Below are 15,171 nucleotides of genomic sequence, written 5' to 3' on the forward strand. Positions count from 1 at the left end.
GACCCTTTGCCCAGAGTCTTAAACACCCCCCAAGATCCAGAGGACCTTTGCAGAGATCATAGCACTGATACATCAGCATAACAATCTCGGGGAAGCCACTGCAGCCTCCTCCACTGGAGAATGCTCCTCTTATCTCGAAGCCTTTTTGGGACTGAAGAGGGAACCCAGGGTCTCAATGGGGCTGCTGTGGCCATGCTTGGGCAAAGGTGTATTGGACCAGGGGAATGGCCTTGTCTCTGGACAAGAAAATTCTCTTAGGTTCAGTTGTTCGGACAAGCCGCTACCCAACTCCTCTACCTCGCCAGAGGCACTTGTACACGCCTTCTGAGAGGCCTTTACTGACGAAGCAGGTACATCATGACTTGGTTCGCCTGGGTCCCAATCTGTCGCTGCAGCACCTGACAAGTAAGAGAGTACAGGCAGTCCCCGGGTTGTGACGGGGGTTCCGTTCTTGAGACGCGTCATAAGCCGAAAATCGTCGTAAGCCGGAACATTGTAAAAAATCCTAAGAAAACCTTACTTTTAATGCCTTGGGTGCATTGAAAACTATGCAAACAGCATTCTTATTGCCTTTTTCATCAAAAAAACCTTCAAATATTGATTCTTTTGCATTTTTGGTGTCATATGTCATCTGCCAGATCAGCGTTGTAGGCGTCATAACCCTGGAACATGCGTCGTAACCCTGGAAATAATGTCTGATGAATATAATTGAGAAGTGCCTTAATCTTGGAACGTCGTAACCCGAACCCGTCGTAACCCGGGGACTGCCTGTATCTCTCTCAGCAGGAAGCAGCGACACTGGAGGCTACTGCAATGGCAGCTCTTCAAGCAGTCTCCTAGCTAGACCTGTGGTCCTTCACAGTGTCTAGAGTTGCTGCTTCCTCCAGGGCCATTGTCCCAGGGGAAGACTTGGCTTTTGGGAGACTGTGCCAGTCTGGTGGTAGGGTTATCTCTTACCTGGCCCACCAGACGGCAAACCTGTAGGCAAACCTGGTGGTCAAGAGGCGTGTTACTGTCCTTTCCCTTGACCCTGAGTTGGCACTGGCTTATCCAATGGACCGCTGCTGGGTTCCACCTCTCTCTTCAACAGAGAACAGGTGGATGCTGTGGTGGACAAGCGCAGGGATGACGACAAAGACCGGCTTGTCCACTAAGCAGTAGTGAAGACCTGTCTCTTCACATTCCACTGAGGCTAAAACCTCGAGTGTAGCTAGCACCTCCTCTGCCCCGAAGAAGACGAACTCTTTTAAGGGAACATGAGGAACAACCCCGTCTTCTTCTTCCTCTTCGAAGGGAGTGACATCACACCCCTTTCAGTCCTCCTTGCCTTCATGAAAGAGGGGTAAGGGTAATAGGAAGAAGGCGAAACGCTAGGATTGGCGTTCCCCTCCAGTTGCTGCCACTGGTTGGGGGTTGCCTGTCGAGCCATTGGGCAACATGGTAGCGACATGGAGCAAAGACCTGGGTTGTAGATTTCCTTCATTAGAGATACTTACTCCCCTTCGAGTCTCCGCCACCCCACACAACCACCCAGTCCAGCTACCATTGCACATAACAGCTGTGTTCCAGCTTCACCGTAAGAAATTCCTAATGTAAAAGACCTCAGGTTTGTATAGTTAGGAAAAGTACGATTTACTTTTAAAAATTGTGATTTTAGGAAAAAAGATAGTGTCTTGGATGCCAGGAAATGTGGTACTTTGTCAGTCAAGTTTAAATGGCTGGTCCAGCTTGCATTCACAAGCAAAATCCCCATGTAAAGAAGTAGGCTTTTATGTCAGTAAAAATGATAACTACTTTTACTTAAAATTTTTCATATTACTCAATGAATCTTATATTATACTACTTAAGTTTGTTTATTAGAATTTTTATCATTAGCATAAGTTTTTATCTTTCCAGATATGTTGAGGGCAACATGATTACCACAGTTAGAAGGGCATTTACAACCTCTTTTCTTCAACCTGTGTTGCAAGGTAAAGTGTGCACATTTTGACATGAATACAAACCTCCATGTTGATGGGAAAGGTTAGCTATTATAGATTAATGAAAATACAGGTTGGACACCAGATGTATGGTCAAACCTTACGTGGAATTCATTCAATTAAATTGAAAATATGGCATGATAGTAGTATTCTAAAATGGATGTATAGGAAGTTCCAAATACAAAATTTGATTGTTCCTACACAATATACAAACCCTCAGTCCTTTACATTAGGAATTATTTTTCAGTGTAGGCTGGAATACAGATATTAAATTCTTGAACAAGGTGGTTAGGCAGTAACTACCGTCTGGTAGGCAGATAGGCCCGCTGCCTGGATGTAAACACTTCCACTATGCTTTCGGCCATCTTCCAAGGAAGACATATGATTGTGAGCTCTTACTGACTAGCCGTTAATCACAATTTCCTGGTGGGATCTTTTTGTATTTTGAGTGAATATATTTTGTGATTGATGTTAATAATTAATTGACTTTAATGATTAAAATACAAACCCAATTTTTGTGATATCCTTGCTAGCCACCTTTCTCCCTTATATGTTAATGGTCGGCATCAGGGGTACCTACACTGTTATTAAATATTTTCGCCTTTTAACTATCAGGGCGAAAGTGTTTCCATTTGAAATTTACGCTTTGAAAATTATGAAAATTACTGAGGGGAACTTTGGAGGTTGGTCCTTTGTTTTTCTTCTGGTATTTCCTCTTCTCTTTAGTTCTTTTGCTAGCTTATTGGATGAAGACAGAGGGGGGTGTGTGTGGTGTTGGTGTTATCTCATCTCATCTCGGAGGGCGGTGGCCTTGGATGTGAGAGGAGTATACTTATTTTTTTAAAATCATATTTCCTTTCTTTTACAGGCTAACATTGGTGATAGTTGATTACAGCAGTAAAGTAATGGTTGGAGATCGTGTTGGCTATATTCTGACCTCGGAATTGTACCTATAACTCATAGCATGCTGTGATACTGGTCCTCTAGTGTGTGTACTGTCCCCTACTGGAAATCATATTTAATTTGCCGCTGTTATCCTGGAGTTTCGTCACTAGACAACGCCTTCGTGGCTGCCCTGTGATTATTAACTCTAGTATTTCTGCTGGTAAATGTGCCTCTTCCTGTATAAGAAGTCTGCAGAATTTGGAGAGGAAGAAGTCGAGAAGGAAGAGAGCTCGTAAAGTTTGGTCATCTTCCTCTTTGTAATCATCATATTTTTCTTCAATCTCCTCCCCTTCGACTTCTAAGGCTCCCAAAGGAGAAGGTGGTCTCCTCACGGGACTTTTAAGGGTCTGCCTCCTCGAACTGAGGAGGCAGCTGGGTCTTCTGCTAGCTTTCCTGTTCTTTTGGGAACAGGAACTGTCACGCTTTCCCCAGGGCCTAGCGTGTTGAGAGCCATAGAAGCGCAAACTTCGGTTTGCACTTCTGCTGTTAGTCGTAGAGGTTCTGCCCCTTAGATTAGTTCCTTGTTGGGTGCTCGTTCATGAGATACCCAAGTCCACATAAATCTACAGATTCGTGTGCATATAAGGTCGGTAACACTGAGTCCGCTTACCGTCACGACTCGGGCACAGAGTGGAAGAAAGGAGTGAGTTGCTCAGGTGACTCACGCCTTGTCGGTACGTAATTGCTCTCATGGTGATCGCTCGGTACCCAGGAGGGTTGACTTGACGGTCCTGCGGGACCATGCATGTAGTAAGACCGATAGGGGTCCTCCACTCAGTCCTCTTGAGAGGTTTTGCCCTCAACGAGAACTGGGACACGTCACGACTCGGGCATAGAGTGGAAGAAAGGAGTGAGTTGCTCAGGTGACTCACACCTTGCCAGTAATCGCTTGGTACCCAGGGTTGATGTGACAGTCATGCGGGACCATGCACGTGGTGAGACCGGTAGGGGGTACCCCATTCAGTCCTCTTGAGAGGTTTCCTCGACGAGGACTGGGACGCGTCGAAGGACGGTACCGGCCCTCACAAGTGAGGTGTGTGCTCAACTCCACCCAGACCATGGTCACGTTTGTGTGATCGACTGGTCTCGGTGGTGGCGAATGTTTCTCTTGTGTGAGAGTTTCATAACCCTCCTTGGGAAAGCATTTCTCCGGGACGAGAATGCTCCCCTAGACTCACATGGCGGCCATCACCGCAGGTCAATGGCTGCCCGCAACCGCTTCTCCTGCTAGTTTGGCTGGCAAGGTAAGTGAGAACATCCAGTCTTTCTCACCTAATCCCTCTACTTCCTTTGGCTACACTGGGAGGGGCGAGGTGAATAGGAGGGATCCTGCAGAGTGCTCTATGTAGGATTCAGCGTGGGTGACTACCTTCCTCACAGTCTCGGCATTGGGGTTTCAAATCTTACAGTTTGAACACCTAGAGACTGTGTCCTCTCTGGCTTTTTCTGTCCTTTGGATGGATTCCAATTTGCAGTCCCCTATGAGTTCTTGCATTTTGGGAGCCTCGAGCGCATATTCTGTTTAATTGTACTCGCAATCCAGTCTTAAATGCCAGCATATAGGACTGGTTTTTATGCCTGATCCTCCTCAATTTTTACAGGAGTCGAGGAGGGATCCCTCCCTAATGATTGTTTTATGAAATTCACAGGTCTCTGAGTGCTTAAATTCTTTGGAGTTTTTAGCACTCTTCAACGGTTTAGGTCTTCTACGATCTGCAAACACTCGGGCGAGACAAGAATTCCCGATAATTTTTATCACAAGGCCCGGGAATCTCGCTGAATGCTCGAATTCCTTGGAATTTCTGGTGTTCTCATGGTGATTTGGGAGCCTTGCTGAGCGCCTGGATCCCTTGATTTCGCTGGCGCTCGTTGAGTGCTCGGCTTCATCATGTTGCCAAGAACCAGAGCGAGACCAGGCTTGCCCGCTTATTGTCTTGCAAAAGTTGGGTTTTCTCGCCTAGCATGGGAATTCTTTTGAATTCTAGCACTCGCTGAGCGCTCACTATCATGAGTGCTTGGATAGCGAGCAGAGCCTTTACCAGTACAGATGAGTTTGCCCTTCACTCTGATTTGGAGTTATGCAATGGTTTGGAGTTATGCAAAGCTTGGTAATGCATGCAACAGCTTCTAAGTGAGTGGTCAAGTGCATCCTTGTGTCTTGGACCTTAGGGTCCGAACACATGGGACAGCAGACACAGAATCCCTCTTAATCCTTCTTCGTAGAGATTTGGCCTCGAAGGAGAACAGTTAATTGGGAAAAAGTGATAGTTCTTTGCTGACGATTACCACTCATGATTATGTAGTGGTATCTGCTCAACTCACTCGACTCAATTCGGCCGAACCGAGTACGATACGGTCCCAAATTATGCAAGAATTTGGTCCATCCATTGCCTCGCAGAATTGGAAAATCCCAGGTTTTGATACACATACCTTATGGGAATAATTCCATTTGGCTCGAGGCAAACAGCAATTTACCCAGTCAAACTTTTTTATACTACCCATTTTCAATACTTTCTGTGTACTATACTGTAAATTTTTTTAATGTGAAATTGTTCTTATGAATAAATAAAACATTAAAAAGGTCTTAAAAACTTGAAAAAGTTTAAATTACACTCAGGATGGTGAAAACTCTCACTCGTAAATACTAATGATAGCTGTAAGAAATAATAGTAGATAGGGTAGCACGGCCGAGTAATGCATTGTCTTCGTCGTGCACTTGTTATGCCTTCGTTTCATAACACACTACATCTCATTGTTTCTTTTCTTCGAGGGAAAAACTGCTCTCGTTGTTTTATAAAGTTTATGATTGCACTTTTTTTTTTTGACGTCTTCAAGCAGGATTTTATCGATCGCTATTATTCTTTGCCGTTGTTATTAATTCTAAGTTCTGTTTGTAGATTGGTATCACTATTGTAACTGTTGAAATGTGTCTATTTATTTAACTATCTTTGCTGCACGTTACGTCTCCTGGATCCCACCGCTGCCACCAAAATGTTATGCTAACGTAGGGTGCTTGATTGTATGCTTCTTTCTTCTTGATGATTCATTTTGCTGTCTGGTTTTATGTTTGACTTTATGCCTCTTCTTAAATGTAGTTCTAGATTAGTAATATTATTAGTCTCTCAGGAGAAGTTTGAATGAGACGAACGTCAGAGTTTCGTTCTTTACTAATGCAAAAAATACAAGTTACAACTGCAAGCCTATAAATGGAAATCTGGTTTGGACCACTGTCAAAGTTTTTGCTTCTTTACTGTTCGGCAGCGGCTGGTCCTCTGACTTCTGGCCTTCTGAAAATCAGCTACCCCCAGGGTCAAATTTAGCCCTGCCCCATAAGGCAGTGTAGGTTGTAGTTCTCTGCCCAAATGGATTCTTGATTTGAGGAGCAGATCCTTTCTTATCTTTCCCCATCCCCTTTTAGGTGGGGTTAACATGTTAATTCCTCCTCTTCCAGGAAGAGTCAGTTAATTTAACATGTTAATACCTCCTCCCGGAGGTGGCGCTTCATTATTGATAAAAGCTTGAGTAAGTCTGGTGCGAGGTCACAGGTCAAAGATTTTATGGCGGTCTTAAGATTTCAATTGCGACGGTGTTATGGCCCAACTCCCTGTGACTAAGGTTTTGTTATGTCTAGGCTTGTCGATCAAATTTTGACTCACACACCAAAGCTCAATTCTCTCTCTCTTTCTCTTTCTTGTTCTCGTTATTTTCACTGTACATTGATTATTCTCTCTCATTCTATGTTTACGCTACCCTATCTACTATTATTTCTTATAGCTATCATTACACAGTCATTTCCTTTAAAAAACTTTTTGGATGGAATTTCCTCTACCTATCCTCTGCCCCAAAAAAACCCTTCAAACTCCACTATCTAATCCTCTGCTAAGAGTTCTTCTGAAGGAAGGCTTTGTGAACCATTTGAGGTTTCGGGGACGGTGGATCATGCGTGTCTTCACTTCCGTTAGGCCTAACATACTTGGTTATGAGTGCCTGTCTCAGTTTATTTGTCCATTACATTCACTATGTAATCGTTTTCATCTAAAAAAATTTTATTCTAGGATAAAAAAGAATTGATGAAAATTCAAAATTTGATATGAAATTACAATTTGTTAAAAAGAAATGATAAAAATTCAAAATTCAACATAAAATGACAGTTTGTTGAAAAGTTTTATATCTCTCTCTCTCTCTCGTCTCTCTCTCTCTCCTCTCTCGTCTCTCTTCTCTCTCTCTCTCTCTGTAACACATCTGCTTTTTTGTTAATCACTTTTAGTAATCCTTTTCATCAAAATCTATTTCAACAATAGAAAAAAATAAATGATCAAATGCCAAAAGTTAGTCAAAACAAGTTATTCTAGACAAAAAAATTCTTACTTCATGTTCAGCAATGACGGATTTCAAGTTTTCAACTGCTGCCAAAATGGAAGTTGCTCTTTCCTTTGTCTTTAACTTAAGGACAAGCTTTCTAGTTTCAGAAAAACAGGTCTTCCCTTCGACTTCTAGGCAGATGCATACATGGTACGTTTGATCAGAATACACTTTGCAGATCTGAATAATATGTATGGTGATGATGATGATGATAATACCGATCATTCATACACATTGCGCCATGACATCACAAATGCGTGAGGATGAGCCTAGAGCCTTCCGACTTAGCTAGTGGCTGAGCAGAAGCCTTCAGAATACAGTTTGCAGATCTGAATAATACCTATGGTGATGATGATGATACCGATCATTCATACACACTACGCTATGACGTCACAAACACGCCTCTCTGAGTGGATGGGGGGCTACTCTCAGTACAAGAAGGTTCAAGGAACATGGTCAACAACATTCCGCCAGTTCCACATCAATGTACTAGAGGCAATGACCACATTTTTCTGACCCTGAAACGACTAGCTCTGGCCAGGAACATTCATATCAGACTAGTCTCGGACAGCGCTGTGATAGTTTATTGCATAAACAGAGGAGGCTCCAAGTCGAGTCAAATAAATCATGTGATGATTGCAATCTTTTCGTTGGCAATGAAACATCATTGACACCTGTCAGCCACTCACCTGGCAGGAGTACGGAATGTCATCGCGGACTCACTGTCCAGGACAACTCCGCTGGAGTCGGAGTGGTCCTTGGACACAAAATCATTCAGCTGGATTGTCAACAAATTCTGGGCTCAGGTAGACCCGTTCGCCACGGAGTTCAATCACAAACTTCCGTGTTATGTGGCTCCCAATCTGGATCCTCTGGCTCACGCCACAGATGCGATGTCCATAGACTAGAACAATTGGCAGAAGATTTACCTATTTCCGCCAATAAACCTCTTGCTGAAAGTTCTACACAAACTCAGATCTTTCAGAGGACAGATAGCATTGGTAGCACCCAACTGGCCGAAGAGCAATTGGTTTCCTCTTCTAGTAGAGTTGAAACTCCGTCCCAGACGGATTCCCAACCCAAAACTGACTCAAATAGTACAAACTCAGACTGTGTCAGCTTCCTCAAGAATTCTGAATGCCCTAACTTTATGGACTTCATGAAGTTTGTGGCACAGAAAGATGCTAGTATTGACCCACTAAACACCCTGTTCGTGGAGTCAGACGAAAGAGAATCAACACTCAGGCAGTATGATTCGGCAGTAAGGAAGCTAGCCATCTTTCTAAAAGAATCAGATGTCCAAAAGATGACTACGAATCTGACAATTTCATTTTCTGGGCTCAGCTCGTGTCGGCCTATGAAAAGGATCCTTAATATCATTCTTTCTAGGTAAAATTAATCTAAAATTACCAGAGAAAAAAAAACAAAATTAAGAAAATGTCAGTAAAACTGACTCGCTCACTCTTAAAAAGAAGTGTCGGTATGGTAATAGGGGCGAGTGGGAATCACTACCACGAGACAATCACCAATTAGAACTTCCCATCAGAATCCCCTTAAGAGAGAGCTGATACCAACGGGCGATGCAGCCGCTACTACTACTACTAGAGGACGCCACGGACAGCAGCGCCCCTAGCGGACATCCTTAATTTTTAGCGCTAGCGTCAAGACGCATTATTTTCTGTGCTGTGCTAATTTCGGGATTTATCTTATTCTTCAACATGGAACGCTCTGCTATTGCAACGGCTAAGTTAAGTAACTCATAAGTAATGTTTTACCACATTTTTATCTTCCGGGTACCAGTATTTTCCTCCTAAATAGGTCATATACGGTTCCCGGTTGTCTCGTGGTGGCGCCATGCTGCCTCGTTAAGAATTCCCGGTCCTCCATACTGGGACTTCTTATACTTATGGGCTTACTATGTTGCGTTCATTGTCTTTTACATCGAGTTTTAGCTAGTTTAGCCCTCCTACCATCTCTCTTAGTTTGGTATTTAGGGCTATTATTATTATTCCGGCCCAGCATCCCGGCTCTTGCTCTTCATCGGCTATCGCTGGCTCCGAGTAGGCTTCTGTTTCTTGGAACAGTCTGCCTCCTCCTGGGCTTCTTCTCTTTTACTAAAAGTGTCTTTTCCATCTTTTCGATGTACAGTAGACCCTTGACTCACGAACACAATCCGTTCCTAGACCTTGGTCGTGTTCCAAATTGTTCGGGACTCGGAGCTAATTTCCCCCATAAGGTTTAATGGGAATAATATTAATTGGTTCTCGACCCCTACGAACCAATATATATTATGTATATTTTGCCTTATTTTACACAGATAATGTAAAAGTCAGTGTAAAAAACCTTAATATATCTAATAATATAATTTAAAATGGTAAACTAACACTATAAAAACGTTTGTAAAGTGAACACTTACTATGACTGGCGAGACTTCTGGCTTGACGGACAAGAGAAGAGGAGGGTGGTGGGTGGGGAGGAGGTTATTGTGCGGAAGGAGACCCTCCCCCATCCAGGTCGGGGAGATCTCGTTCCGGAGATTCAACTCTTCTAGGTTTTTTTGGTGAACGTTTAATCACAAACTTATCCAATGTCTGTTGCCTTTTCCTTCCTTGCATAACTTTTCTGAAATGGCTCATTAAATTTTCATTGAGCATATTCACGATCCTGTTTCGTAACAATTTTGTCCGGATGATACAATTCAAGGAAGCACTGGACATCATTCCACTTTTCCAATGCGGCTTTTATCACATCACTGCTGACATCTGTAACTTCCTCCCCAGCCTCCTCTTCGTCAGTTGATTGCTCCCGAGCAAGTTGCTCCTGCTGCTTTAATGGCATCCTTGTTTTTCAAAATTGTCGAAATTGTCGACTTGGCCATCTTGTACTCACTTGCGATATCGGTCACGCGAACACCACGTTCAAACTTTTCTATAATTTCTTTCTTTATTTCAATGGTTATCTTCCTCTGCACCCTCTTCTCACCATCACTCTTCACTTTCTTACTTTCACCACCACTCTTCACTTTCTTAGGGCCCATTATGAAGAAAAATCACAAGTTTTAGCGCAAAAAATGCTAAGCGAATTGACGAACGTCTTGTACACAATGAGATGAGACAAAGAGCGATGCGTGGGTGACGCCGTGCGTGGGCGGCTGGAGGATGGCTGTTCCCATGGCAACTCAAACGCTCTCACGTGTGCTGGGCGATTTCGCGCATTTTTCAAATGTTTGTGTCTAAAAATTAGTTTGTGAAACAAAGTGAATTGTTATTTTCCAGAAATTTCCAGCATTTTTCAAATGTTCATGTCTCAAAATTAGTTCATGACCCAAACAGAATTTTTATTTTCCGCATTTTTTTTTGTTCGTATCTCAAAGTTAGTTCGTAGGTCAAGGGTGAAATTTTACCTATAATTTTGGTCGGGGATCGAGTTGTACGTGGGTCAATGCGTTCGTGAGTCAAGGGTCTACTGTATATATATATTATATTTAGGGTGTTAGGCTAGCCTAGGTGCATGTTCCTTGTATTGGTACAGCCTGGTTCACGTGGCCCTCTCACGGTTGTGTTGCTCGCGGCCTAGGCCACTTGCGGTCACGTGTTCCATCGCACCTTACCCTGCCCCTGCCCTCCCTTTCTGGTATAGGGAGGGGCTGGGGGACCCCTTGGTTGTCATGACAACCTCAGTCGCCTTCTCTCTCCCTCTCTGAGGTGGCCAGGGGTTCCTCCCAGCGGGGATATAGGGCGACCACTCATGAGGTACCGGGTCTCCGAGCGGGTAGTCGGTGAGGCGGGGAGGAGTAGGCCATCCCCCCCCCTCTCTCTCTCCCGCCGTGTTACGCCGAGACCTTCCTCCCCCCTCCCCAGTTGCTCAGCCACCTTCCCTCGCTATAACGAAAGGAGCCTTCCGTCGCAACCGGGGCACCTTTGGTTATAGATTACTGGCTCCGCCAGCGGGCGGGGTGGGGACTACTAGTGGTCGGTTGCTTGCCTACTATATCCCTTACATCCTCTCCCCCGCTACCGTAGGGCGTGCTTCTTACCCGTGCACTCTTCTAGTAGACGGGTGGAGAAAGGTTTGTTATTATTGTTATTTTAAGGATATACCCTAATTTTACAATGAATTGTTTAATTGTTTATTTTATTATTATATATCTACCATCCCCGCCATTTTCCGTCGTGGTTTCCATTTACCACCACTCCTGGTTGGTTTCCTTTTGTCCCCGCCATCAGCGGAGCTATAGCCTAGGACACCCAACCAACCTGGTTACCACACGTATTATGGCGGGGCTTTGGTTTAATCTAACTTTATCGCTTCGGCACCAGCGGAGCTTCTGTTAGACTGTAAGTGTTTTCCTGATACTCATGTATCTTTCCACTTACAGGCTACAACTGTCAGGTCCCAGCGGTGCAACGCGACGTTGTACGACCCCTGCGGCCACGATGAGTGCAGGTCTCACGCCCCTTGTGCACGTCATATAACGAGATGATCGTCTGCACCCAGAAGCCTGCGCCATCTGCTACGACCTAGTCGGTCAGCTGGGAGATGGGGTAAGTCCATTATAGGCTTCCTTATCATTTTACTAACAACTCTTAGTCATAAGTTTGTTAACCCCGTTCCGCCATTAGAAGCTCATCTCGCCCTTTCTTTCAGGCTACTGGTGTGAGGGAGGTCGCCCTCGCCACCCTGAAAGCGTGGGTGGGCGGCTTCGGGAAGAACGCCGCCAAAGGCCAGCCGTACATTCTGGACAAGAAGCTGGCCGTCCAGATCTTCCCTGCGGGCAAGTCAACTGGTATGTTGACCCCTTGTCCGCAGCCCCTCTGATAGCCTCCATCCAGCAAGATCTCCAGCAATCCTTTGGGGTCGTAGCTTCCCAGGAGTCGGTCCCGGACGTCGCTGCCCTGGACCTAAACATCGAGCCCATGGCGGTAGGGGTAGAGGATTTGTTGGTTGAGGTAGGTGTGTCGGGCGCCCAAGGTCTTTCCTTGGGTGCTCCTGGATCTTCTCCTGTCCCTTCTTCGAGCGCTTCTTTCCAAGGCTTTGTGGGATCTGAGATCCCTACCCGCTCTCCCGCTCTCTCTGTACCCCCAAAGGTGAAGGGACAGAGAGAACCGAAGACTCTAGCTAAGACAACTTCTAGGAAGTCGTCTTCGTCTTCTTCGGCTAGGAAGTCTTCGACTTCCTACGCCGACGCGGTGAAAGCCAAGCCGAGTTCTTCTCACTCGAAGAGCTCTAGAAGCAAGGCTTCTAAGGAGAAGGCTCGCGCTCCCGCCGAGCCAGTGCCTTCTCCTGCCTCCACCGCTTCCACTCCGGCAACGCCGGTGGGAGGAGCAGGGCCTAGCACCTTTGATCCCACTGCTTTCTCAGCAGTGGTAATGCAACAGGTGGGCGAGTTGGTTGGCTCGCAAGTCTCCGCCCTGGGGACGAGATTCGAGCAGATGTTCGCACAATTGTCGAGCACTCTGTCTCAATCAGGCCAGTCTATACAAGACCTCTCTAACAGGGTTAGAGAGAATGAGGACCGAGTAGCCGGGCTCTCTCAGGTCCCTCTTCCAGTCTCCCCAGTGCCAAGCACTGGCATTCTCCAACTCCCGCCATACGACTCTCTGCCAGCTTTCTCCATGGAGAATCCATGGAGAGTAGCTGCCTACGCTCCTTTTAAGGATGGGATGATCTCTATCCCGGAGTGTGGAACTCGGAGGATTGAGGACTTCGAGTTTTACCCTCCGGGTCTGACGCAGCCTTTCATCGTTATGCTAGGCTGACTGTAACGGCTCTGACTAGGGAAGACAAGATCTCTAGAGAGTCTGTCCTATACAGTAGGGATCATGCCCAGCGGGAATGGGTTCACTGCCTTGAGGACTGGGAGTGCACGAACACTAAGCTCCAGGCCTATAAGAGTCCTTTTACTATTTTCGCGACGGAAGAGGAGGCTTCTCTTCCGTTCGCCACGAAAATAGTAGAGAAGACCCTTCAGGCAGTCCTCAAGGATGAGCCCATGCCACAGTTGAGGGAGGCGGAGTCTACTTCTCCGCTCTTCCCGGCTTTCGGAGAATTGTGGGAGAACTTGCCAGCTACGTTCACGCTTGGTAAGCTCAAACCGGACTGCGCCATGGACCAGTTCGGCGAGAAGCTGCCAAGGCTGCCTGATTCCCTAATTCAGGCAGAGTTTGACGCGCGCGAACCAGGTTTGGCAGGTCCCTCAATTCCCTTATAATAACAGAAATGGCTGCTCTCTTATGCGACGGAACCGCTGTTTAAGATCTTGGCGAAATCTCAGTTTCAGACGGTCCTAACAGATGCTTTTGACTTCTTCCAAGCTAGGAGGAATTGCCGAAAGCACGTTCTGCAGGAGTGTACTATTAGGCACGAGCCTAATAGACTCTTGGCTTCTAGCATGTGGGGAGCGGATCTCTTCCCAGAGTCCGCTGTTAATGAAGTGCACCACGAGGCTGCTAGGCTCAACCAGAGCCTTAGAGCTAGGTGGGGTATTTCGTCAAAGAGGAAACAAGAATCCGTCCCCACTGCTGGTAAGAAACCAAAGAAGGCTGGTAAGAGGTTCCAGCCGTATCAGAAACACAGCAACAGCAGCAATTTGTGCAGGCCGTCCCGGTTACCCAACAGGGACAACCTGCTAGTTCGAAACAGAACCAGCCCATCCTCCTGTTGTCTCCTCAATCACAGCCGTCGACCTCCTACGCAATCTCGCCGGCCTTCAACCCTACATTTGAGGCTCAAGGCTACAACAACCGAGAGGTAGGGCGAGAGGTTACTTTCGCCAGCGTGCGGCAGGAAGGGCGACAAGGAGCAGGCAGTTCAGAGGAGGGTGTGGTGGTCAACCCGCCCATCAACAATGAGGCTCCCCAGGTAGGAGGGAGGCTGTTCCTCTTCCGCCACAGGTGGGGGTTCAGCAATTGGGCACAGAGCATAGTGTCCAAAGGATTGGGTTGGAGTTGGATCAAAGATCCGCCTCCAATCAAATCATTCCACCAAGTACCATCACAGGAATTGACAGATTACGCGGAGGAACTCCTTCAGAAAGGAGCTATTGCGAGAGTTCAGCATCTAAAATTTCAAGGTCGCTTATTCAGCGTGCCAAAGAAAGGCTCAACAAAAAGAAGGGTAATCTTAGACTTGTCAAAGCTAAACTCTTTCATTCGTTGCGACAAGTTCAAGATGCTTACCCTCTCGCAAGTAAGGACCTTACTTCCGCGTGGAGCTGTTCACATGCTCCATCGATCTTACAGACGCATACCATCATATCCCTAATAGCCAGGCACTTCCGCCCATTCCTAGGATTCAGGCTAGGAAATCAGACATTCTCATTCAAAGTGATGCCCTTCGGTCTGAACGTAGCCCCCAGGGTATTCACGAAAATAGCGGAAGTGGTTGTACAGCAATTGAGAACTCAGGGAATCATGGTAGCAGCATACCTTCGAACGATTGGTTGATCTGGGCACCAACCGTCGAGGAATGTCTCGAATAGCCACAAAAAAGGTAGTTCACTTTCTGGAACATCTGGGGTTCCAGATAAACAAAACGAAATCCAGACTTACCCCGGAGTCTCGTTTTCAGTGGCTGGGAATCCAATGGGATTTGTCTTCCCACAATCTGTCAATTCCAGTGGCCAAACGGAAGGAAATAGCAAAATCAGTCAGGCAATTTGTCAAATGCAAACAAACATCAAGGAGAAACCAGGAGAGAATCCTAGGGTCCCTTCAGTTTGCTTCAGGTAACAGATATCCTCCTGAAAGCAAGGCTAAAAGATATAAATCGAATTTGGCAATCGAGAGCAAACCCCAAACGGAATCTCGAGACAAGTTTTGTCAGTAATCCCACAGATCCTTCGCAATCAACTCCGTCCATGGTCAAAAGTAAAGAACTTAGCCAA

At 45.9% G+C, this 15,171-nt stretch overlaps 1 protein-coding gene across 1 annotated transcript in view; it reads left to right on the forward strand.

The window, feature by feature from the left end:
• The first annotated feature begins 1,894 nt into the window (after positions 1-1,894).
• Positions 1,895-15,171, forward strand: part of LOC135219096 (RCC1-like G exchanging factor-like protein) — a 173,908-nt gene continuing 160,631 nt past the window's right edge. Inside the window, exon 1 of the mRNA XM_064255532.1 lies at positions 1,895-1,970. Coding sequence (XP_064111602.1) covers positions 1,913-1,970 — 58 coding nt within the window. The 5' untranslated portion in view covers positions 1,895-1,912. The remainder of the gene's footprint in view (positions 1,971-15,171) is intronic.

Source organism: Macrobrachium nipponense, chromosome 1 (assembly GCF_015104395.2).
Source record: "Macrobrachium nipponense isolate FS-2020 chromosome 1, ASM1510439v2, whole genome shotgun sequence".
Lineage (NCBI taxonomy): Eukaryota > Metazoa > Arthropoda > Malacostraca > Decapoda > Palaemonidae > Macrobrachium > Macrobrachium nipponense.